This window comes from Centruroides vittatus, unplaced genomic scaffold (genome assembly GCF_030686945.1).
Source record: "Centruroides vittatus isolate TY-2023 unplaced genomic scaffold, ASM3068694v2 scaffold_386, whole genome shotgun sequence".
NCBI classification, from domain to species: domain Eukaryota; kingdom Metazoa; phylum Arthropoda; class Arachnida; order Scorpiones; family Buthidae; genus Centruroides; species Centruroides vittatus.
The window spans coordinates 4,144,132-4,169,326 of NW_027122706.1; the positions used below are offsets into that span (position 1 = coordinate 4,144,132).

At 29.1% G+C, this 25,195-nt stretch overlaps 2 protein-coding genes across 2 annotated transcripts in view; one reads left to right on the top strand and one right to left on the bottom strand.

Moving 5' to 3' along the window:
• Positions 1-586: 586 nt before the first annotated feature.
• Positions 587-20,839, bottom strand: LOC136988890 (cytochrome P450 3A8-like). The gene is made up of 14 exons (XM_067286899.1): positions 20,700-20,839; positions 15,947-16,043; positions 14,143-14,195; positions 11,438-11,531; positions 11,121-11,237; positions 10,954-11,042; positions 8,628-8,773; positions 7,625-7,743; positions 5,707-5,830; positions 5,464-5,624; positions 3,519-3,607; positions 3,298-3,441; positions 3,040-3,202; positions 587-913 (listed from the first exon to the last, which is right to left on the bottom strand). The coding sequence occupies exons 1-14, from the start codon at positions 20,771-20,773 to the stop codon at positions 830-832; spliced, it is 1,554 nt and encodes a 517-aa protein (XP_067143000.1). The 5' UTR covers positions 20,774-20,839; the 3' UTR covers positions 587-829.
• A 1,322-nt stretch (positions 20,840-22,161) lies between these two features.
• LOC136988895 (cytochrome P450 3A24-like) overlaps positions 22,162-25,195 on the top strand; it is a 31,816-nt gene continuing 28,782 nt past the window's right edge. Inside the window, exon 1 of the mRNA XM_067286903.1 lies at positions 22,162-22,311. Coding sequence (XP_067143004.1) covers positions 22,238-22,311 — 74 coding nt within the window. The 5' untranslated portion in view covers positions 22,162-22,237. The remainder of the gene's footprint in view (positions 22,312-25,195) is intronic.

Sequence of the window (25,195 nt, forward strand, 5' to 3'; positions counted from 1 at the left end):
TAAATTTTTAGTCAGCTTGGATACAAGAAAATTGATAGCAAATTTCGCAAACATAAAGGCAAGAAGAGTTCAATTTCTGTAGATAAATATTTATATAGTTTTATACATAAGTAAACAAAAATACTTTAGTAATAAGAAAAAATAGTTTTTCTTCGTAAAGTATTTCTTTTGTTTTTCACACCATTATGAGACAACACTAAAGAGCTTTTCTGGCAAGTTCAGCGTAAGTAGTAGTAGTTAAACAGGGTCGGGATAATCGGTATTGCACACCGGCGTTCAAACAGCTAGCGGCGCTTCTGTATATCACGTGTCGTAGTTGACATTCTGATTACGAGTGGCTATTTCCGGAATTTTTCGATGCTTATTCCTTTGTGTATTTAGATACAAGTATAAAATGCTCGGTTTAAACTTTCACTTGACAACATTGAGATTTTTGGAAAGCACGCGTCACAATGCCATGAATATAATCCAAATTTATTCATGCAAACTTCCCATAAGTTAAATTCGAGTAAATAATTTAGTTTTGATTTTATAAATTATGAATTTCCTTAAAGTAAGTGTCTCATTCCGAATAAAACAACTAAGAAACAATTCATAAAATGAATTTATTTTCATTATACATCTGATGAAAAGTGCGCTTTATTATTAAATTAAAATTTATAATTCGTAAAATGTATTAAATAACTACCGTATAAAGATATAAAATCGTATATGTGTAGATTATTATTCTCAATTAATTTATTAGAAAAATTATAAGCACACTTTTTTTTTTTTTTTTTTTAATTACAAAACTGGTTGTTCTGTAACTGTAAGAATTTTGTCAAGCAAATTAATGAAATCGAGTCCTCTTTTCAGTTTTCAAAATTAGCTCTTTCACTTGTAGACCTTGTCCATAATAATATTGCAACGGTCTCTGTAAAAGAAAACAAAAAGGAAATTATAAATTACGTTATTAAATAACAAAAGAAAAATAGTTGCGAAGTAAATTTTTAATAGTTCATTAATTTTTCTATTGTCTGTTGGGTGTAACAATTTCACTTTTGTGATAGTCAAGCCTCTATTTTCGGACATAATTCATTTCCAAAAGTTGTTCGAAAACCGATTTGTTCTGAAACCGAAACAAATTTTCCCATAAGAAACAATACAAATTGAATTAATCCGTTCTTCATCCTGAAAATGAAGCTTTTTTTACCTCGTTAGCTGTAGCTTTTTAGCAATACATTTCTAAAGATGTTTGTTAAAAGTTCTTGCATTTAATTAATTAAACCAATTGTGTACTGATGAGAAATGATAATAAACATTATAATTAATAATCAAATTTTGTTATTTAACTTAAGTTAAGCGTATTTAAACACGAATTCTTGGATGCCATTTATATTACACGAATGTGAATTAACGCGATTTTTATGAATTTGATTTAAATTGAACTGCAGCGCGATGTCGGCGCCACTAACTTCTGAATTATTAGTCCTGTGGTTGATTGGTCGGGTCGACGACTATCTTTAACACAGGAAGTATAGATATTTGAGCGTCTGTGTCTCTCTAATCCGTAGCCGGCTCTAGCCGAGTAGATTGTTCGGCAACAGGTGCAATTTCGGGTTTAAAATTCTGTTTGTGAACGGGTTTGTTCGAAAGTGAGTCGTTCGAAAATCGAGATTTGACTAAGATATTAAGATAAGAAAATCGAGATTAAGAATATTATTTTTCCTAATAAATTAATTTCGTCAATAGAAAAGACAACACTCAGAAATTGCCGACTAAGATTTCATACAGACTTTGACTACTAAAAGTTCCTACATAAAAAAAAATATTTAGTCACTAAACTATTGGAAAAGTCTCGTATTTCTAGGATTATTTATAAAGCAGTTCATGCCGTTGCAACATTTTGCATTTATTCAGAGATAACAAAATCTTAAAATAAGATAACTTTGCACTTTCACTGCCCTTCTTCGAAGGCGATGAAAGGGCGCTTTTACCTGTCATTGAACTAAAAGACAACAAAATAAAAAAATCAACGACAAATTTTTTTTTGACGACATAGTAGCAGAATAGCTTTTTCGAGTATATTTGGGTATGATCAGTATGAGGAATAGCCATTGAGATAGTGAAAAAGATTGGTTTTATATTTTAATGGATATAACTACGTAAGACAAGCGATCTGAAAAGGGGCATCCTGGAAACACTTTCAATAAAAAGCATATCCCTATTTAGGTAGTAGAAAAGTAAAGAAAACGAGGAAATCTCCATGTGGCCATCCCGTTGGAGAGACCCTTGTGATATCAGTGTTTTAGTGATTTTATTCATTCAGTCACTGCTGGGACAGAATGCAAAATGAGTAAGTAGCCAATGCTTAAAATCAACATTTAATTATATTACAAAATAATCAAGCGACGAGTTGCTTAACTTTCCTAGCAAAGTTTAAAATTTTGATGTTGCCATCTGATACGATATTTTATTTAAAAACTTTTTATATCTTTAATTATTATAAAATGACAAAAAGCTTAATTTTGAGGGTGGGATGGGTTTAATTCAAAAAAATTGTAAATGCTAATAATGAGTAAAATTGTTAAGTCCGACCCTACCTCGACATATGACACAAAATCCCTCTTTATCTCAACAACCTGTCGTCCTTTAACCCCAAAATTTAACAGCATCAATCTGTCTATTGTATAAACCTCTCTGCAAATTTTCAGAAATTTTCGATAAAAATCAGAGGAGTTAATCGAGTAAAATCGTTCCACACATACACTCATATTAATGCATACAGAAAAACCTCTGGATTATATATATTTTTTTAAAGTTCACATTAGTCAGGCATTCAAATTGAAAGAATTTTAATAAGGATTGATTTACAAATAAATTTATCAAAATGTGTACTTTTCTATTATATATTGTATTTGGTAATTTTATTATTTTTAGTTTTCTGTATTGAAATTAAATAGAATCGCACGAAATTTTTGATCTAAACGTATTTCTTCCAATAGATTATATAAACGTATTAAAATTATTACAATTTGTCATTTAAAAAAATATATTTACCCGTGTTTCTTCTGTGGCAACTAGTCTGACATCACGTAGGATATAAACTGTGCAAATTTTCATTACCATGGTGATAAATCTCATGCCAATACAGTTACGCGGACCTTCGCCAAAGGGCAAAAATGTATATGGTTTAATGGATTCTCTATTTTCGGGTAAAAATCTGTAAATGGATCGAGTAAAAACAATCCATAATTCATAATTAAAATGCTTTGCTGGAAATCTAAATTAAATTTGAAGTTTTTAAATAATGTCTACCTTTCGGGTTTAAATCTTTCTGGTTCTGGGAAGTATTCCGGATCGTGATGTATACCGTGTGTCGGAATTATGACGTTGCTCCCTTTTTTTATTGTTATACCCGTATCAGCTAATTCATAATCTTCAGCAGCTGTTCTTTGTAACCTAATATTAAACGAATTTATTCTTTACTACAGTAGATGTACAACAGGCTAATTATTAAATAAAAATATTGTACTTACATTATACCTGGATTTTGTATTCTCAAAGTTTCGTTTAATACTGCATCAAGATAAGTCATTTTACTAACAATATCGAAATCCACGTCACCCTAAAATTTTTAAAATTTAATTGACCTTTCATAAGAAAATTTAATACAATAAAAATTTTTTGATTATAAAATATGATTAATTCAAGTTTAATTTATATAAGTAGATATTATTATTATTACCTTTATATAAAAGTAGCTTGTTATCCCGGCATTGCCCGGTTTATTACAGAAAAGAATGTAAAATTAATTTTACGAAAATACAGTTCAAAATAGAAAATATCTCAACTCCTTAGATATAACTATTTGACTTTAATAGCCAAAAAAGAAAAAAAATACTATACACAATATACATTGTAAATGTAAAGAAGTCTTTCGGAATTCTCCGAAATATGTTAATATTTGAAAAATGATCTGTGTTGGATAGGTTGTGATCACCCCGCACGTCATCGAAATACCAACCTTAACGTCCGAAAGACTTTAAGTAAAAATCTTGTTCAAATACGAGAATAATTACCTTTAAGTGATAATAAAGCGTTAAAATTATCTTTAGTCGATTTGTACGATCTTAAATTCCAAAAATGTACGTTTATAAAAATTATGGGTTTATAAAAATACCCATCGCAGTAATTATTACACTCGGCGTTATTAATTGTAAATTTCAAAAAGATATAAGATAAACCCATTTTAGAAACATTATCAGTATGCATATAAACTAATTGGGAAAAATATTTTCTTAAATAGCAATTTTTATAAAAAAAAAAAAAAAAAAAAAAAAAAATATTGGAGTTAAATTAAGAAAATACTATTAAGAAATGAAAACACCCGAGTTTTTAGATGTTGAAAATGAAACACTTATGTGGTTTTTACAATGTAATACTATCGACTCCACGCAGATGAGTGCTATTTCCTACTCTTCGCAGTAATGATATAACGCATCATCATCTCGCTATATTATTGTTGCAGGAATTAATAAATGTAATATATATATATATTTATTTATTTAATCACATCCTTTTTCTGTAGATTAATCTAGTTTATTATTTTTAAAATTTTTTTCTAAAAAATGGCAATACGTATAAAGTCAGAAAATCGGATGTAGCCAGAAATTAATTGAAATATACAAATTCCATAGATATTTTGTGGTAGTATGTAAGGCACTACTTAAGTTAGAACTATGTTAACGTAACTGCCGAGTTCGTAGCAATAGGAGAGCTTAGCGAATACACAAACATACTCATATATATGGATATTTGTTTGTCCCTTAAGCTCTCCTAATAGATGCTTCTTTGTAATATAAACTCTTTTCGCTTCGCTCGCCTGATGGCCGAAGCGATTAAGGATAAATTTACTGCCCTGGTGATCAGGATCAAATCCGGGCCATTCTATAAATCCATTCGGAATTGATCGATGGATAATTCGGCTCACATAAATCATAACCCAGATGCCTCATTGCTTATCTGGCGGAACCCACATTGGACTTGAAAAAAAGACCCTTTTACTGCCCACAAGACGAAAAAATTTTTAAAAGGTTACTTTCTATTAAATAATCGAACTCAAAATCTTGATAAAACAATAACATTTTTCTGCATTCTGCTTCTTGCAATTTTGTCTATTGCTTGATCTATTTTGTATTGAATTTCTTTTTTAAATCTGCCATATTAGATCATTTAAGCGTTTCTGATTTTTCTATTAACATATAAATGGAATTAATGAATAATGCATAATTTTCAAATAAACAGTTATTTTAACTTTCTATTCCTGGTAGATTTTAATTTTTAACTGTAAATTCGTTTGAACAAGTGTTTTTATACTCGAGTCAGTTGAGGAAGAATTTTAATTTAGAATTAAAGTAATAAAATATAAATATTATATTTAAAACCTTTGTAGTTGACAAGAATAAGAAAACATTTATTTACATGTTTTTCCCATGTTTCATCTATTTCCTTCAACAACTTCTCTTGGCATTCTGGATTTAATGCCATTTGATAAGCTAAGAATGTCATGGCTGTTGTCGTTGCGTCGTGACCAGCGACAATGAAAAGAACGCTCTGAGCAACAATTTCTTCGAGTGTCATTGCTAAAACATAATACATTCAAAATATTAATGAAATAAATCACCAACAAGAATTAATGTATGATAATGAAAGAAAAATGAATACTTTTGTGTTTAGGTTGAACTTTGTAATTATTTATTTCATCCTCTACTTCTTTCAAGTCTTCGGTGGTGTTTTCAAGTACGCCTTCTTGAGCGTCCATCATTAATTGAAGAAAATCGTTTCCTCTCTAAAAAAAGTATTAAATATCTTAATTTCTTATCTAAGCAATGTCAAACAAATAATTATTTTACTTCAAAATGATTTTGCTGTAATGCCCAATTTATTTACAATTTAAAGATTTTAATTAAATATTCAATAAATTAATTTATAATTAATGTAAAACTAAAATGCTAATTGTTTAAATTAAAGCAACTTTATCTGTAAATATATTCTTAAAATATGTATAAAGTTTTGCAAATTTCTTTTTTACGTGCATTTATAAATCATAGTTTATAGAGTATTTAATTTATTTATACCTGTATATAGAAATGCGAAGTATTGCATAAAGCATTTATATTTTACAGTTTGTCACATTTGTAGCTATAAGCCTAATTTATGCAATGATATAAATAATTGTTTCACTTATAGGACCGAAATATACAGGAATGAAAATAATAATTCCGTTATGCAAATAACGTGCAGGTGAGCGAACGCACGTTTCACACGTTACGTAACGTATGACTACACGTTAATAATGTTTGCTTAAGAGTAAGTAATACGTGAAAATAAATAAATAAACTGTGTAGGAAACAAAATTCAGAATGTTAGGCAAATGCAAATGTACTCTACATATATAATATAGCCTATATGTATTAAATAATGAAGAACATTGTGCAATAAACACTTACACACGTAAATTACTGCCGCCTTCGAACACACGGGTTGCAAAGTTTTCAGAAAATGTTTAATAGCATAGGAATTGTAAAATTAGTAGTAGAAAGATCAGAGAAATTTAGGAGTGATTGCTAAGAAACTTTTGCAGAAAAAAGAATGTTGCAAGGATATGACGCACATTTCGTTATTAGAAAAATCGTTATAGCATTTAAAACAATTAGGTCAATGTTAGCGTAGATTGTAATAACCATTAATTTCAAAAATTCTGATAAAAACACAAAATTTCGAGAAAGTTCATAGTTATTTCGAATATTAAAACAGAAGTAAAATTAATCCGTGTTTTGCATATTTTATATAATTTAGGAAAGGTGTACTTTTGCAAGAATTTTGGCATCCTCCCATTGCACAACAGAACCATCGGCTTGCGCAATCCTGGATAACGCTGTTGAACACTTGTTTTTTGTGACATCATACTGGTGCTCTTTAATCCTCACTCTAAGATTTCTATTGGTGACCCCTACGTAGTCCTTATCAATTCCCAATTGCTCATTTTTGTATGGAATCGCATAAACTCCTGCCTGCTCTCTATCGCCAATTCTTTCTTTGTCATTTCTAATCAACTTATATACTGTGGGGGCCCTTTTACATAATATACTGGCGTGTTTGTGTCTCGATATTTGCTTCATAATAGGGAAGAGACATTTATTATAGGTAAACTTTGTGAAGTTACCCCCAGCTTCAGGTTTCTTCTTAGAGTTGCTCTTAGGCTTTACGTATGCTGTTATTAAACGCTCTATAGACCTTGTTTCAAACCCTAACTCCTTTGCCACCATTTTTATTCTACCTAGCTCATCCATCGTGTCCATTATATTAAAGATTTATTGCAACCTTCTTAAAATATACGAAGTATCAAAAACCTTCCTAAATCTTCAATCAAAAATTTCTTCTCAATATATGTTGAAAGTTTTTTAAAACGAAATGCACATTTTACAAAGGGTATTTAAAAATGTATAGGGAAAGTCCATGAGAAAATTTTGAATAAATAAAAATCAATAACGTTTGCATTATGTAATAAGAAAAGGGTAAACTTTTTTGTATTATAAAATTTACATTTAAATATTTAGCAACGCAGATGAATTGTTCTTACAATTTTCTTCTGTTTTCTCTCTTCCAAGATTTTCAGGACGACGTTCCGGAAATATTCAATTACTTTCCTCGGAATAAATTCCAATTTTAAGAGGCGAATAAGTTTCGGCGCAACGAAAACTATTAAATAAAAATTATATCTGTGTAAAAAATCTTATTTATTTTTAACAGGGTAAAATATAAATACAGGGTGGTTTTAATTAAAGTGCCCTACCCAGACCTGTATAAAATCCGTTCTCGTTGACGTATTTTGATTAAACTTGGTATATACGTTATATGGACCACGGGGAAAAGGAAAATGCAAAAAAAATAATTAGTTCAAACTTTTACCACTAGGCAAAAAATGTCGCATAAAGAACAAGAAACACAAAATGGAAACATGCAAAAGACTTTTATTCACGACATTTGTTCAATGTGCAATCCATTTGCGTCAATCAAATGTTCAAAGCGCCTTATAGTGTGTTCAACAGTAGCCCCATAGGTTTTTTAAGAAATTGCAGCAATATGGCGTGTTATGCTTGCTTTCAATTCAGATAGAGTTCATATGGTTGTGTGGATATCTGAAAGATCGTGTCTATAGAGCAGGCATACGAACTCTACCTGAATTGAAAGCAAGCATAACACGCCATATTGCTGCAATTTCTTAAAAAACCTATGGGGCTACTGTTGAACACACTATAAGGCGCTTTGAACATTTGATTGACGCAAATGGATTGCACATTGAACAAATGTCGTGAATAAAAGTCTTTTGCATGTTTCCATTTTGTGTTTCTTGTTCTTTATGCGACATTTTTTCGCCTAGTGTTAAAAATTTGAACTAATTATTTTTTTTGCATTTTCCTTTTCCCCGTGGTCCATATAACGTATATACCAAGTTTAATCAAAATACGTCAACGAGAACGGATTTTATACAGGTCTGGGTAGGGCAACTTTAATTATAACTATCCTGTTTGTAGTTACATAATAAAAAGAGTTTTATTTATAACAGTAAAATAAAAACTTACACGCAAAAAACGTTAGTTTAGACATATTTCTGTTTGAAACCATTCGAGCATTCTTCACAAATTCGCTGTTCTGATTTTCCTGTGCATTTAGTTTCGTAGCAAATGCAGTTGATGCAGTGACGTCGATAGCAAATTGACTCATTAACCTGTAAAGGATTTAATAATTGTTACATAAATGATGAATTTTAAAAATGTTGATTATACAGTATTACACTTGTACAATAAACTTTTCTTTTTAAGTTTAAAGTTTGTATTATTATTTATGGAATTTTTGCTGTAAAATTTCGTGGGTTTTCTTAGGTATATGCGTTTTATACTGTGTATTACAAATTGTATTTCTAGAAGTGTAATCTTAATTTATGACATTGAGCATGTAAGAAATATGTTGGTTCGTTTAATGTTATGCAAGCGAAATCTTGAAATCGTTTGATTTTATTATTATATAATTTCTTGTTAGTTAAAAATTTTCAGATTAACATAACTTAAAAATATTTTAATACATGATAAATACTGTATAAATCCCATGTTTTTCATTTTTTCGATTATAAAACGAAATTGCTTTCAAAATGCAATTTAAAACAAATATCGCAGGAAAGTTTTATGACCTACGAGATCGGCGGCCGAACAGTAAAAACTCCAGAAATTTTTCTACCTGGTCATGAATTTATCAACATTTCGTGCAAGAGTCGGTGTGTAGCAATCTAGAAACAGTGTGTGCTCGCAGTAAAACATAGAGCCGAACAATCGTGAGAATTATCATTAAATTTTCAGGATATCGATTGTGTGAGAATCTGGAGTTAAAGGTTCAATTAAAATCATCCATTCTGGAAATAAGACAAAATTTAATGCTCATAGTTCGTATATATAACTAAGTGGTGTCAGGAACTGACAGAGAAAAAGGAAGACTTCAACGATTTTTCCAAAACCATAGTAATAATTTATTTCCCTGATAGTGAGCAGGGCTAGACCGGAACAATTCACTGTTTCACAATTGATGTCATCAGAGTAGGGTTTAACGTTCCCCTAGCTCACAATTGTCATAAACATTACTTTGTTGATTACTATACACAAAAATTAATAAAATTCAACGACTGTCAGCAATTCTTTCAATTCACAGCGGGACCCTTTATGAAAAATGGCGATTAACAGTGCGAACGTGCTACAACATATGGTAGATACTTTACCTCTTTGTTATTTTAAAAGAAATCGTAAAGGTAAATCATAAAGACTATTAAAAGTCAAATGAAGCAAATTTTCGAACGGTCTGAACGCCCCATGTCTCGAATCAAGGAATTCGTAAATTCCTTATTTCGATACAGTTACGAATTAAGGAAGCCAATCCGAACCTAAGCATAAAAGAAACTGTTGAAGAAGCCAAACGGCTGACCGACGTTCTTTTTTGGTCGTCTTTGTAGCGAAGAAGCAACAGTTTACAGTTAAATGTCCAAATCGTACAATTAAAAAACAAATCCTCACAAATTGAATTAAATAACACTAAAAACACTGCGACAAAAGATGACAGCATTGGATAATTAGTTCGGCCCGGTTGGTCTGCTACACAAAACAAAAATACTGCAGCTAAATCATTGCTTTTGTGGAAGAAGAATACATATGCCAGTAACGCGGCTTTATTCTTTATCCTGCGAGAAGTGCAATAAGTTTATATCTCGCAGCAACACATTTCCTTGCTTTTAGAAATAAATTACTTTAAATGTTCTTGAAACCGTGCTTTTACTGTATATTGAGCATTGAACACAAGACCGTGTTATTTTTCAAACACCTGACTGTTTCCGCCTTTATTAGTTGAATAATAAAGGTGGAAAAAGCCAGGTATTTGATAAATAACACGGTCTTTCAATGCGCAAAATAAATTACTTGTTTGTTCCAACGCTGCTTCAGTTAAAAATAGCTTAATGACATTTTATCTAGAAAATAGAGTCTAAATTTTAGTTAAACACTCGTAGCATTACCAATATATTACTGAAATGATAAGCTGAGCAGATGACGGTATACGGTAACGATAACTACGCTGTGATTGACCTTCTTCAGTTGTTAAGCTGCAAGATTTTGTTGACATCGCAAATAAGGCTCATACTGATTTCAGAAATATTAAAATATAAGAAATATAGGCCTGTTTATTAGAATTGATGAATTACAATAATTATATTTCATTTTAAATTTTGATAGTAGATAAAATATGCCTACTTATCATTCTAAGTATATATTTACGAGTATTTAATTATTCTATAAATTCATTAACTATTGAAAAAATCTACTTAAAATATATTTAGGATTATTAAGCAACATGAATAAAATAAATTCTTACTCTTTGAAATCAAATTTTTCTCCTTTTTCGGCGTTTTTATTGAAACGTGCGGCCAATGATTCCGCACATTGTTTAACCAGATTTGCCATCTAAGAAATATTTTTCCGTGTTTTAATATGTAGATAAATTATAACAGTTTTCATCTTATTTATAAAACCTAATTTTACTTTTCTCATTCTGCTACTGGTAAACGTTGGACTCATTAAATTTCTTACTCTTTTCCAATCTTCATCAACAAGTATACTAACCATACGGTTAACCGTTGAATCTCCAAAATCTATCTTCTGTAAAAAAAAGTAAGAAAGTTGTAATTATTTTGCTAAATCTAGTGAATTCATAACGATATGCATTCAAAGTCCTCTTACAAATACTAAACAGACGAAACTATTTCAGAAACTCTTAGTAAAAAGTTAGACTATTTATGAATCTTAAAAATAAGTTTTCAATAATTATAAACAAATTTGTAATTATCAATACATCTTACCAGTCTATTACGAAAAGTTGGGAAGTCTTTTACAAGGATATGTTTAATCAGCTCTGGTTTAGATATCCATAAATCATATGATGGCATGCAAGTTCTAGAATCAAAATTTTGACATAAGAAATAATATATAAAAATTCATATAATATTTTAAAATTAATAAGATATTAAATAGCTAATTACGTCTTAGTTTCAAAACGTAACAGATATTAATCGAAAAGAATGCTAAATTTAAATTAATTCCTTTAGTTAATTTTAGAAATTTTGTCAATTTATTATTTTACTGAACTTCACAATATACTTTTCTATCATCTACATTAAAATAAATAATACTTTGAGGTTAAGAATTAATATTTTTACCTAAGCTTTGAAAATATTTATAAAAGTTATTGCTGTTAGTTATTGTTAATGTACTGTACAATTCTGTTTCTCATTAAGGGTCATTGCCCTTCATTATCTCAACTATAAACAAACAAATGATTAAAAACTACGAATCGAGGGTTAAGGGATGCCAAGAACAGTTCCTCCCGAGAAGACTTTATTAATTTTATATATTAATTTATTAATTTCAATTTCACGTAACTTTTGATTGAATACTAATCCGGGATTCACTAATTTGGCAGCTTCGATTCTTCAGGACACAAGGTAATGCGGTGATTTGAATCTGGCGATCATTAGTTTGCACGAATATCTCTTAGACAGATATGCAGTGTTGCCAATGTAAAAAACTGAAATTATTCGTTTCTGTACGTCCACATATCCGAAATTATTTAGAGCTACCTAATATAAAGATTTAGAAAAGTCTATTCTGAACACAGAAATGAGAAAAGGAGAGAAACAAGTGAAAGACGAGTTTACTCTTCTACAGAGTTGGTGAGAAACACGATATTTCAATATCATTGCTACTTTCAAGACAATGAACGTATGGGTACTTCTATGTGAAAACAACTAAGTAAGTAAACCTATAGCACAATCCATTTGATATGAAACTAACTCACTTAGCAGCTTGATACTTACAACAGGCATTTTAAAACGTCTTACCCTTATCCCCTATAAAATATAGTTCATTCGACACAGAATTAAACAGGGAAACAATGGCACCAAAATTATTCCCAAGAAATAGGTAGAAGAGACTAAATTTACGGTAAAAGACACGGGAAGTGGGGTAATTTTTATAGGATATTATTGGTCAAGATGGAAATGGAGACCATTGACAAGGGTTTCAAAATTACCAAAGAAATGTACATAGAAGATTGGAAGCGAATAATATGAGCAAAGAATAAATCCCAAATTTTCAGAATTAGAAACAGCACATTCTTGATGTAATGAACAAAATAATCTATTGATCTTGGATTGAATTACAATATTCTTACCAATATAACCGTATCTTTTTCAAGGTATACAAAATTATAAACTACAAAATGATAAATGCAGTAGAATTCCGTCATAACCCGAACATTTATTATTTAGAATTTAATTGTTTTTACTCCGAAAAAATTCTACTGTATTCAGGTTATGCTATGGAATTGGTATTCAGGATCTAGTTAGACAAATTTCAGCTTATAACAGTATTTCACTTAGAAAAATTTTTCGTTTCAGTAAGTTTTTGTTTTACGGATACTCTTTTTTAGCTAGGATTTACTGTAGTTATACAAAGCTGGTATAAAACGAACATAGAAAATTAACTCAAATATTTAAAGGTATATATTAAGAATATTAGGATGAAGGATGTAACTACGGTATAAAACAAATTAGCTCTATTTTGATTAAACTGTTGCAGAACTCATATACAAGAGCAGTTTTTCGCAAACTTGCTACTCACGTGACTCAATGTACCTGTAATGGTTCCTCCACCCAAATGTTTTTAATATAAAATTTTTAAAAATCCTGGTAAACTGCAGTCACTGAATATTATATAACGAAATAAAATTATGCATTGTAGATAATAACTTGTACGTGTGAAATGTAACATTGAGTATATTTCTATTAACAACGGTTCGAGCCAATTTCGATTTGTAACAAATAACTTACTTTAATTTCAGTTTTTATTGTTCATATTTAACTATTAAAAACTGGAGGAACGACGATTGTAAATAAAACACCATTTCAAAATTGTTCGAGAGTTTATTTTACTTTGAAAAATGTTACAAGTGTTTTTTATAAACTTAATGAATCCGTCTTAAAATGCATTTTTTCAAATTGTAAAAGATTTGGTCTTTTTCATTTTGTACATAAACACATACAAAAAAATTTTAAAAATTATTTAATGACCTACTTCTGTCAAAACTTATTTTGTTATTTATTTTTATATTTTGTAGTTATGTATGAAAATAAACTTAAAAGTTTAAATAAACAAGAAAATATTTTAAAAATCATTGCAACTTGAATGGCTTTATGATTACGACTTATTCCAGAAATGTAGCAGAGTCCAAGATGTGTATATAATGAAAGCCCTCTTAATTCTCGCAGGCCGAAAGAGAGAAAAATGAAAAGAAAACGAACTATGGATGTGACAAATAGTATTCTGTTAAAAGTCTTTCCTAACTTAACTCATAGTAAATGAATTGTTATAATTATTTTTATTTGCAAAATATTAAGATGTAAGCATTTAGATTACTTAGTAAAACACATAATATATAACACAATTTCAATAATTAACGTTTATTGATGATAAAAAAAAATAAATGTGAATTAAAAAATTGACTTACCCAAATATTTTACCGTGTATTTTATAAGTATCAAGGATATTCTCGTGAAACGGCTGAAAAAGATTCATGTATGAGTTTATAAAAACGTATCAAACAATAGAGAATATAGTTGTTTTACATACAAGAAAATAATTATAATATTTATTTTCAATGATCACTTAAAATTGTTCATCATAGAAATTTTTAAGAAGGATGCACACATTCTGCATTCCATTTTGGTTATAATTTTAAATCTTTATTAAAATGGGGATAATTATATTAAAAAAAGGTTAATTTTGCACCGCATCGAGACACATTTCTGTATCGAAAATCATATTTTAACTTTCCGCCATTAATTAAACGAACACACTTGTGTGACTTTTTACACGTGGATTGGTGTATTCACATGACATAAACGTAACCAAAAAAATGAACTGTGATTAGTTACTTGCAGGAATAGAGTATTTATCTGCTATAGCACAAAAATCGAATGTTGCTTTACTTTTGCGGCATTAAAAGCGGCAACATTTCGAGACTTGATTTTGATGCCACAAATCTGAAAATGTTTCCGTTTTTACAAAACTTTTATTTTGTTACCACAAACGAACCGCACCTGTGCATTGCCTTAAATATACAGAATTTTCTATGGACGGTGGCTTTTTTTTAAAACTCTTTCCGCCCTGTGAGCACTAAGAAGGCTTCTTTTCAACTAGCCCATTATGGGTTCGCCCAGGCACACAATGGTTAACAGCAATACTATAGACCCACTTAACATAATTCATATGAAGAATTGTGTGTTTAAACTATTCATAGTAGAAATTATGACCAGATGGATGTACGAACACTTGCAATATACCTATGTAACCTTTAACAATTAACTTAAATATTACAGGTTCCTTTTTTTAATCTGGTAATTTTTATATATTAAGTTAAATCTTAAATATAAGTTTTTTGCAATTGTTGTAGATACTGTATTTTTGTAACTGTGGCTGAAAGAGACCTAGTGAAGACCGAAATGCATCCCACAAATAAAATTAATCTTATTTTCTTGATGTGATCTCGATTACTTAGTTACATTACAGTTTGATAAGCCTCCTATATCTATAATATTGGTTATCTGAGATAACTATTTAATTTAAAATTTTACTCGTCATTAATATTTTTAAAAACTTATCTCTACTTTTAAAATTAATCCATTTTGCCTTTTTATAGTAATTAATAGTTATTTTAGTTATTATAGTAATTAATAAATGTTAGTTTTAAGAACATTTTATAACAGATTGCGCCACACACGATTTTAATTTTGTGTTGTGCTTTAGTGTTTCTTAAACGTAAGTGTTTTTCTCCGGAATAGTTCGCAACGCAATGTCGAAATTTTTCTTTAATTCACAATTTACAGCGACAAATAAATGAAGTAAATTTTCCTGTAATCATGTAATCATTTTCATATTTAAAATTTCATATTCATCATAGTATATAAAGAAAAAATTCAGTGATGAATTGCAGAAAATTCCAGATAAACCACTGCTAGGGTATTCTTGGTGAATTAAAGAATATGTATTTCGCATACCAAACGAAAGTTCTCAAATAATAATATTTAATTATAGACGAAAAATTCTAATATTTAGCAAACTTAAAGTAAAAATAAAAATATATTTTAAAGTATAGAAACAGAACCAACCTTTCTCCATACTTATACTTAAATAAAATCAAGTTGGTTTAATTTTAGCATTATAGAAAAATAACTGGATTTTTATTAATACAAATATTAGATGAGCCAATATGTTATAATAATTCTGTTTAATATAAAATTGAAGTTATTTACCTTTCTCAAAGCTGTTATCGTTCCTTTTAAAAATTCAAGTTTTGTTTGCGATTCAACTCCTTGATCTTTCCAGTATCTAAATTTTTTTTCCACGTAACTATAATAAATAAAACAAAATACATGAAAATTTTTGTTAATTTCTAAATAAAAGAAGTTTTAAATATCATTATATATAATTTTATGCAAGTACACACACAGTTTGTTTACATCCTGTTACAAATAGTTCTTATAAAATTAAAATATACGAAAGCATTAAATTATTTGTTAATGAACTTGATTAATATTATAAATGATAAAAATGTAATTAAATTATAAGTAATTTCTATATATTAGAACATACTAAAATATATTTGATATACATTACTTTATTTTAAAATAAATAAAACATTCTTAGCTTCGTTTAATTACTAGATTTAATCTAAATTAAATATTTAAGTCATTTACATAATTATAATATTTATGAAAGATTTAATGAACTGTATTATTTCTTGAAATACGAGATTCATTACTTTTACTCTACAGCACGTTTTCATATTAAAATGAAAAGCAATAATGTTGAAACATTTGTAGGATTAACGAAGCAAAACATAATATATATCAATGAATTTGCAAATTATTTGATAAAATTAACATTTAGGATAAAAAAATTAAAGGATTCGACATCATTTAATTGTTAGAAACAGTACATTTTCTAAATCAAATTATTTTTCAGCGAGTTGCTTTCCAATTCTTTTTAATTACAATTAGAAAAGTCTTATTTAACCTGAAAATATAAATTAAATAACTGTACTTATATTTTATTTTTTTAGTTTCGTAAATTTAATCCGTTTCCTATTCTATTTCCAAAAATTAGTTTTTTAGTATTTGCAATTCATTTCCGTTTCAACTCAATTATAAACACATATTTAACGATAAGAAGGGAAAGAACCGAATTACTCAAAAAGTATAACGATAGATGCTGTATAAATAAAGTATTTTTTGAGTCAATGTTTTTCGATTAGTTTTGAGAAATATGGAAAAAGCTCAGCCTTTCGAACCTTTCTTATAATGTTTGATTGTAGAATATTAAAGAAATTATTAATTCAACTGACGGAGTTTGCAGAAGAGCAAATCCGAAAAATACTGTAAAAATTATAAATTTATATTTTCTATTTTATTAATTTATTAAAGTTGATAACATTTGATTATCAAAATCTATAATATCTGATTTATTTCAACATTTAAATATAAATACATATTGAAATAAAAATAAGCGTTAATATTATAAATATTATTTATTGATGTAATCCTTTTATGTGCTGAAATTGTTATATAATTAGAATGCAGCCATTTTTATTAAGTTAGATTATTTCTTCAACATTTTTCATGATATTTTTCTAATTATAACATTAATATTAGTATTTATGAGTTCTACAGAACAATTTTCACTAATACAGTCTATTAATATAAAACGTATTGTATTGGCAAATACGAAGAGGTATTAAATATTTTAGGAAGTCTAACTGAAAAAAAAATACTGTTTCCCTTTTCATATCTTTCAACTTCATAAAATATTTTAAACAGATATCTAAATTTTGATCTTGTAATTTTAATTTTTAAATTTTACATAACTGCCATATTTTAAATGTAACTTAGTTTAAAACATTTAGTAGGTGATAATTGTACTCTCTACTATTCGAATTTTCACAAATTTCGTTGTGAGAAGTTTTATTTTATGCTAGAATTTTTGAACTGTCCAATTTAAACAGCTAATGCCATCAGCTGTATAAATAGAACAGTTCAAACATTATGTCCATATTACAAGAATTGCTTCTTTAACTATTATTATCTTCGGGTGTACTAGAGATTACTCCCTATGGAATTTCAGAACTTTGATTATATATTTGAACTCAGGGGACCGAGACGAGTTCAACGGTACTCTATTTTTAGACCGGAGACGAAAAATAAAAAAGTTATCACACTTTTTAAGTTACCATACTTTTTTAATGCTCTCGTGCAGACGGCACCGTAGTTGCTAGTATTGCCATCTTGCGGTAAAGTCTGCAAACCGTGACGTCAGACTACGGTCATCTCCCGGAGCGTTAAACACGCGATACGAGAGCGGAGAGAGCGACGCGACTTCCGATCATCGCGCGATCGCCATTTCGGTTAATGTTACTTATGGCAGCGCACTTGGCGGCCCGAATGACCTCTCGTATGGACGCCACCACACGCCGCCATGTGCTAAACTGGTAATCGATTCACGGTAGTTCTTGAACAAAGTAAAAAAAGGGGGGAAACGTCTACTAAAGGCAATTTTAACGGCAAGCGACGGGACTCCCGATCGCGATAGCGAGGCCGACTTAGCGGAGAGCGACTCGACTCTCTATCATCGCGCGATTGCCGGAAAAAAGTATGATAACTTTTTTATTTTTCGTCTCCGGTCCAAAAGTAGAGTATCGTTGAACTCGTCTTGGTCCCCTGAGTTCAGATATATACCCAAACACGCGAAATTCCATAGGAAGTAATCTATAGTATACCCTTATCTTCTTTTTGAAAATATTCCATGCTCAAAAGAAAAACAAAAGAATTTTCCTTAGTACTGGATTGCTTCTTGTTCTTTCTATTCATTTCTTTGGAAGCGAGCAAAATATTGCTGAAGAGAATTTATCATACAGGAACACTATTGATGCCTAACGTAGATTTTATTATATAAAAAGGAAATGCATTTTGCGTCATTCGCCCCTCTTCAGTCTTCATTATAGAATTTGGTGAAACTGCAGAATAAATTACGGTAAAATTAACAGCTAATTATTACCCTACATATTCGTAAAACTCTCAAAAAATTCAACCACAATATTATTACGTAGGTGACACGTAAGAATATTAGAACTATAGATAGAATAAAAGAGCATAAACTCGCATTAACGTATAATCACTCTAAGTCTGTAACTTCGCTAGCATGAGCGTTTTTACGCTCGTTTAAAAACGAGCGTAAAAACCCTTTCCGTAATAATTCTTAATCACGTGACTATCAATTCATGCGTGTAGAAATGTTCACCTTCGATATTTGCTGGCAGTATGCCGCCGTAAAAACTACTGAAGCCGGAACCTTCATCACAATTCAAGAGCAAACGCAAATACTTCACGTGATTAAAAGTAATTATGCTGGTTTTGTGCTAGTGGAGTCTCGGTTAATGCGGTCGGCATACACTGTAATCATGCCAGTTGAGGGATATCACTGTATAGAATCAAAATTCTCAAAAAGGAAGAAAATATTATAGAAAAGAAATAATTTGAGCATTTGGAAATTATTAAAATTAACGAAATAGAATAAGTTTAAACAATGACGTTGTCATTTGTGAGATCTGTCAACCATTACTTCCAAAATAACAAGAGTCATTTTAAGATGTTATTCCTTCAACCCCCTCCTCCCACATTTTCTTAATTCTAAGTAACATATGATAGTCAGTCTACCTGGTACACGTACAGTTGAGCATTTTACACTTTTTATTTTAGTGGTTATTTTTACTGGTTAATTTTAGTGTTTTTATGTGTTAATTTTTCTATTTGCCAATTTTTTAGCAAGTTTTAACATTCATGTTTTACAGTAAACCCTTATAATGCACTTTAATAGTATTTTACAGTTATTTTATTCTTTTTAAAATTTATTATAATTTTACTTGTTTTATTCGATTTACTTTTTAAAATGTGTTGTTACTGCAGCGGTTATTAAAATGCTATTAAATACCATTTCAGATCATCTATTTTATGGTAGTAGCGTATGTAGTATGGTATGGCGTATGTAGGATAATAAGAAATTATTAATTTTACCGTAATTTATTCTGTGGTTTCATCAAATTGTATAATGAGGACTGAAGAGGCGCACATAGTCCAGAATGCATTTCCTTTTTATAAAATTAAGTCTATGTTACCCAAGAAAAGTGTTTCTGTCTGTGTGATAAGCTTGCTAGAGCAATTTTGTGCTTACTTCCAAACAAATTTCTTTATTTAATATAATGAACAATAATGAAGGTAATTTTAAATTTTTTAAGGAAAAAGTTAATAAATGTATAAAAATTTTATAACAATTCCTCCAACCTCTCGAAAACTATTGTTGCATTTGTCCATAACTTTAAATCTGTAGCCAAGTATTTTTTTTAATGAATCAAGTGCATAATAATTAAAAAAAACCGTAATAAAAACGATATATAAGCAATATACATTAATTATAAATAACAATTAATTAATTAATTAACAAAGTCCTAATTTAATAAAATATTTAAGTAAACAGAACTTTGCATGCACTTATCATACATTTTCCTGATTGATTATTATATCGAAGTTTTATGATTAGAAAAGACCTTCAAACCGTTTCATCTATTGAATTGTGTCTTGTTATCAGGTATCAAATTATATTTAATGATAGTATTGTTGAAAAGGTTTTTTCTATAATTAAAGTAAATAAAAATTAATAGTGTTAATTATTTTTATTTTCAAAAACTAACTGATTTATATTAAAAGTTAAAGAATAATTTTTCGTTACTTATGATTGCATTGAATATAACAACAAATACATATTTTTATATATGTTTGAATTGTAGGTAATTCTAATTACTTGTAGTATTTTAACTAATTTTAATTGTGCCTAAAACAATTATTATTTAATAACTTGAAAATTTAAACTATTGGTAGGCTAACGATATAATTAATATTTTAGATTTTAGTATACACTGCAAAGAATATATCAAAGAATATTGCCTGTTATACTTACATATAAAAAAGAATGACAACCGTAGAAGCTAGAATAAGCCAATTGGGTAGACTAAAGCCGAATCCGACATCCATGTTCGCTGTTAGAGTTGACTGTAAAACTTTATTTACGTCACTCCCGTTAAATACGTCGTTCGTTTATTATTGCATCACAGTTGCGTCATTGTTAGCAACGTTTATTTTACAAGTTGAAGAAGTATTTCTCGTTTTACCAGAACACTTTTTATACCACTTTTTAAATAATATATTATAGATTAATCTAGAGTATTATATTATTATTATGATTATTATTATTAAATCGTCAAAAATGCATACTTTATGAAATAAAAAATATATATTCGGCTCCAAATAACTCATCTCGCTGATATTTATTAAGTAAGTACGTGTTAAAAACTTTATTTACGTAATTTTAACCAAATTTTTTAAAATGATAAGTCTAATAGAAAAGTAGGTAATATATTTAAAATGTTTTATTATTTAATTGTGAGTAAGTGAGTAAGTTAACGTTTAAAAAAATAAATGAAAATAAAAAAATGAATTAAAAAAAAATTGGTGTCTTGCTGGTTTGTCTCTGTCGGTCCGTTCGTCTCGTCTAGTTTGTCGTTGTATTCGTTTGTTTTTCGCGCTGTCTGTCTAGCTGTTAAGTACAGAAAAGTTGACCTATTCAGACCTGTCTAGAGCCCGTTCTCATAGACGTATTTCTTTTAGACCCTTCAGGGAACTACAGGCCTTGCAGCCTAAAAACTGCACGCCAACATGAAACGTAGAGGGTACTGTAGCCTTATGTACTGTACGCCGTTCAGAGGGACCCTACCTTTCTCTACTGTACTGTACTTCTTCTCTCCCTCCTTCTTCCCCTCTCCTTTCCCTTGCCTTCTTTTCTGCCGGCTAAACACTTCGTGTACGGCCATGTCTTTCTTTTATGTATGTATGTATTATTAATTGTAAATGTACTTATTGAAATATATTTATTTAAATATATGTTATACATTTATAATACGATTAATGAATATTTGACAATAAAAGTTTCTCATTAGAAGTAATAAATATTTCAATCTCGAACGAAGTATTTTAGAATGGAAAAAGTTAGTATCGAAGTAAACATGATATTTTAATAAATGTGTTTAAACGATCATTTTTCCGAAGGTGAAAAATAATCGATATAATTTTGAAATTTTTTCTCTGCGAGTCTTCATAAAATTAGTCCTGTAGGAATAAATTTATATTATTTGTATTAAAATTTTGTACTGTTCTTTTATACCTTTCTATCTGCAAAACGAACTTACGGTTCCATTTACATGACAACAGTTTAATAATGTCACCTATCGGTAAGAATGCACGTAGAATTAATTATCTTACATTTATTATCTTCTTTTCTACCTGTTCCCTTAGTTACTGCGTTGCGACACGTTACGAAATTTTCGTGATGCAATATTCGGCCTATAAATTGAACACAGGTTCTATTTGTTAACTAATAATTTTGCTTCTGATAGTAGAACATTATCGATTTATAACTGACTTGAAGAAGATTCTGTTAACATGGAATTGGATTTTAGTTTTAATATATTTAACTGGATTATTATATCTGCTGCAATTTTCATTCTTCTGTGTGTGTAAGTGGACTATGTTATATCTATAATGCGTTTTCCTCTTTTCATATTCATTACTCATTTTATTTTCATAATTAAAAATTAAAAGTTAATAAATTGAGAGAGAGTAGTAGTCATATTTCTTAGCTAAGATAAAAGTTAATATTTAATTATGAATTAAAACAATTGAATAGTTTTTCAGTTATAATTATACGGATATAAATTAAATTATTAAATTTATTTATGTGATTAATCTGTTGATTGTTTATATTTAATAAAATTTAAATTCATTAATATACAAGATAAACCGTAACTGTTAGTAATAAATACTTTCTCGTTACCTACGCGTATAAACTAAAACTTCCAATAATCATGCACTATAAATCCATAACAAAGAAATTAAAGTCTGTTTCTTTTCTCTTTTTACATCAGAGAAGTTTAAGTATTCGCCATTCTTCGGCACACAGTTGTCGAGATGCTGTTCATTAATTGCCCTGCTCTAAATTCTTAATTTAATTTCTAATTGCATTGTATGTATTTGCGATCTGCTCTTATATGTCTCCCCGACCCGCTCTAATAGCATTGTATGTCTCCCGACCCGCTTAGTAGACAAGGGATTTCAAATGACTCCAAAAATAAAAATCAGGCGATTTTAAATCAGATGACGTAGTCAACTTACCGATCAGTTCACCCTCCTTTCAAAAAATTTCTGATCTGGATAATCCTTACTAAAATTCAGATTTTGCCTAATCTTTTCTTAGGTACAAGAATAAAATAAGTTCTAACTTTTTTATTATGGGTTTTATGACCTGTTTATTGGGACGTTTTCTTTTAGACATTAGATGTATCATAACTAATGAATAGTGTGTGGAGCTATCTGTAGAAAGAACCATTGTGCAAATCTTTATCAAATTTGGTATACATACTGTTTGGATACGCGGTTTCGGTTTTGGAAAAAAAAATTATTCTTATAATTCAGCAGCTATGGAGAAATTTAGTGCTAATTTTTCCATAATGTGCGTTTTACGTACACTTTCTAACGAATTTCGGGTAAAAGACCAGTCGAGAAACATTCTTTATAATTCTTAGATAGACGAACAGTTATGATAATCACTTTGCCTGATAGTGTGAATTCAACGACACACATCAGAAATTATAGCCTCATACTTAAGGAATTTCGGGGTATTATTGAAAGGATCTTGTGACTATTGTGAATCTTAAGAGAGTGATTTTGCATTTCGAGTAGACTAGAGCTTTCATTGTGAAGCCAGGACAAGGATGGATACTGATTGGAAATCTGAAAATGCGAGATGTTCTGCAGTAGTGGAGCACGCAATGGGAATTCGCAACGTAGTAATAGTAGTGGTGGTGGTGGTTGTGCAAAATCATACCAATTACACAGGCCGTATACGACAGTATTGGAAGTTTTGTAAAAATCCTCCAATACTGTCGTATACGGCGTGTATTTAAGCTTTATATTAAGTTATTGTGTGTCTGTCCAAGTAGAATCTTGTAACTAATTTTTCACCCACTCTCTAATTTTCATTCTAGTTGAATATTTGCATACGTGTGTATTCCCGATGACAATACATTTTATTTAGAGTTTGCAAACAATTTCAGCAATTAGCAAACAAAATTAGCAAAAAAAATTGAAGTTTGTAAATAAAATCTGATTACAGATGGCGCTACACGCAGCTTGTGTAGCTCCAATTGACAGGACGTGCAAAAGTGGCAAGTCCTTGCTCTTTTCTAGTCGTATTGTCTGCATAAAATCTAGTAAATGAATTTTCCACCCATTTTTCAATTAAATGCTAAACCAATAAATTTTTTCGAATGGTTACGATTTGAAAATTTTACATTTAAAATAAAGAAAGGTCGGAAAAGATTGATGCTTCGTTTATGTTAAGTGATTATCACTATGTTTTTTCTATATATAAAATTTTAATGTGTGATAACAACCGTAGAAATTACAAATTTTGTAAACTGTATTTTTAACAAATACTTTATATTCGATCGTTTAACATCAATTAATGTAAATAACAAATGACGTCTAACGTTGTATAGTTGACGTCATTTTCCAACTTCTGTACATATTGATTATAATGAATAAGAAATTTACGTCAACTATACAACGTTTGACGTCATTTGTTATCTATATTAATTGATGTTAAACGATTTAATATATTTTTAAAAATTGCAGTGTGGAAAAACTGCAAAATCGCCGATCGTAGAATGAAATATTACAATTTTATATAAAGAAAGCAACCGAGAAGACATAAATATAAAGATAAGTTATTTCATCACATAATAACTGTTTTGTAATTAAGCTACAAATAGATCACTATAAGCAGACCAAAGAGAGAAAACAAGAACTAAGGTCAAGCTGATTGAAAAAAGTATAGACGTCAACATTATTATACGTCATTGGCCCAATCAAGAATAATTATGTCCTTTACATATATATAATATAATATCATTTTTATATTATTATATTAAAGCAATAAACTTAAATGTTTTAATTAATTTATTTATTTATTCGCATAAAGTAAATACGATATTTCTGCCAAAGTTAAATAAATAAATATAAAAATCTGAATTGTTTTTCTTACAAGTATTAAACATATTTATACACAATTGTTTAAAAACTGCATTTTAATATACAGCAATATAATTTATTATTATATTATGTTATATTATAAATTTTTAAATTAATTTAGGTATAGTCGACTATAGTTTTTAAAGACAATTTTTAATGAAACATTATAAATTACATTAAAAAATGATAGCTATATAATTTGAAACCGGAGAAATAAAATTGATGCGAAAGAAAAGTTTTATTAATAGCTATTTTCGCCGTTCATGAAAAACGCAATTACCAGAAAAGAATAGGGAAATAAATATTTATTTA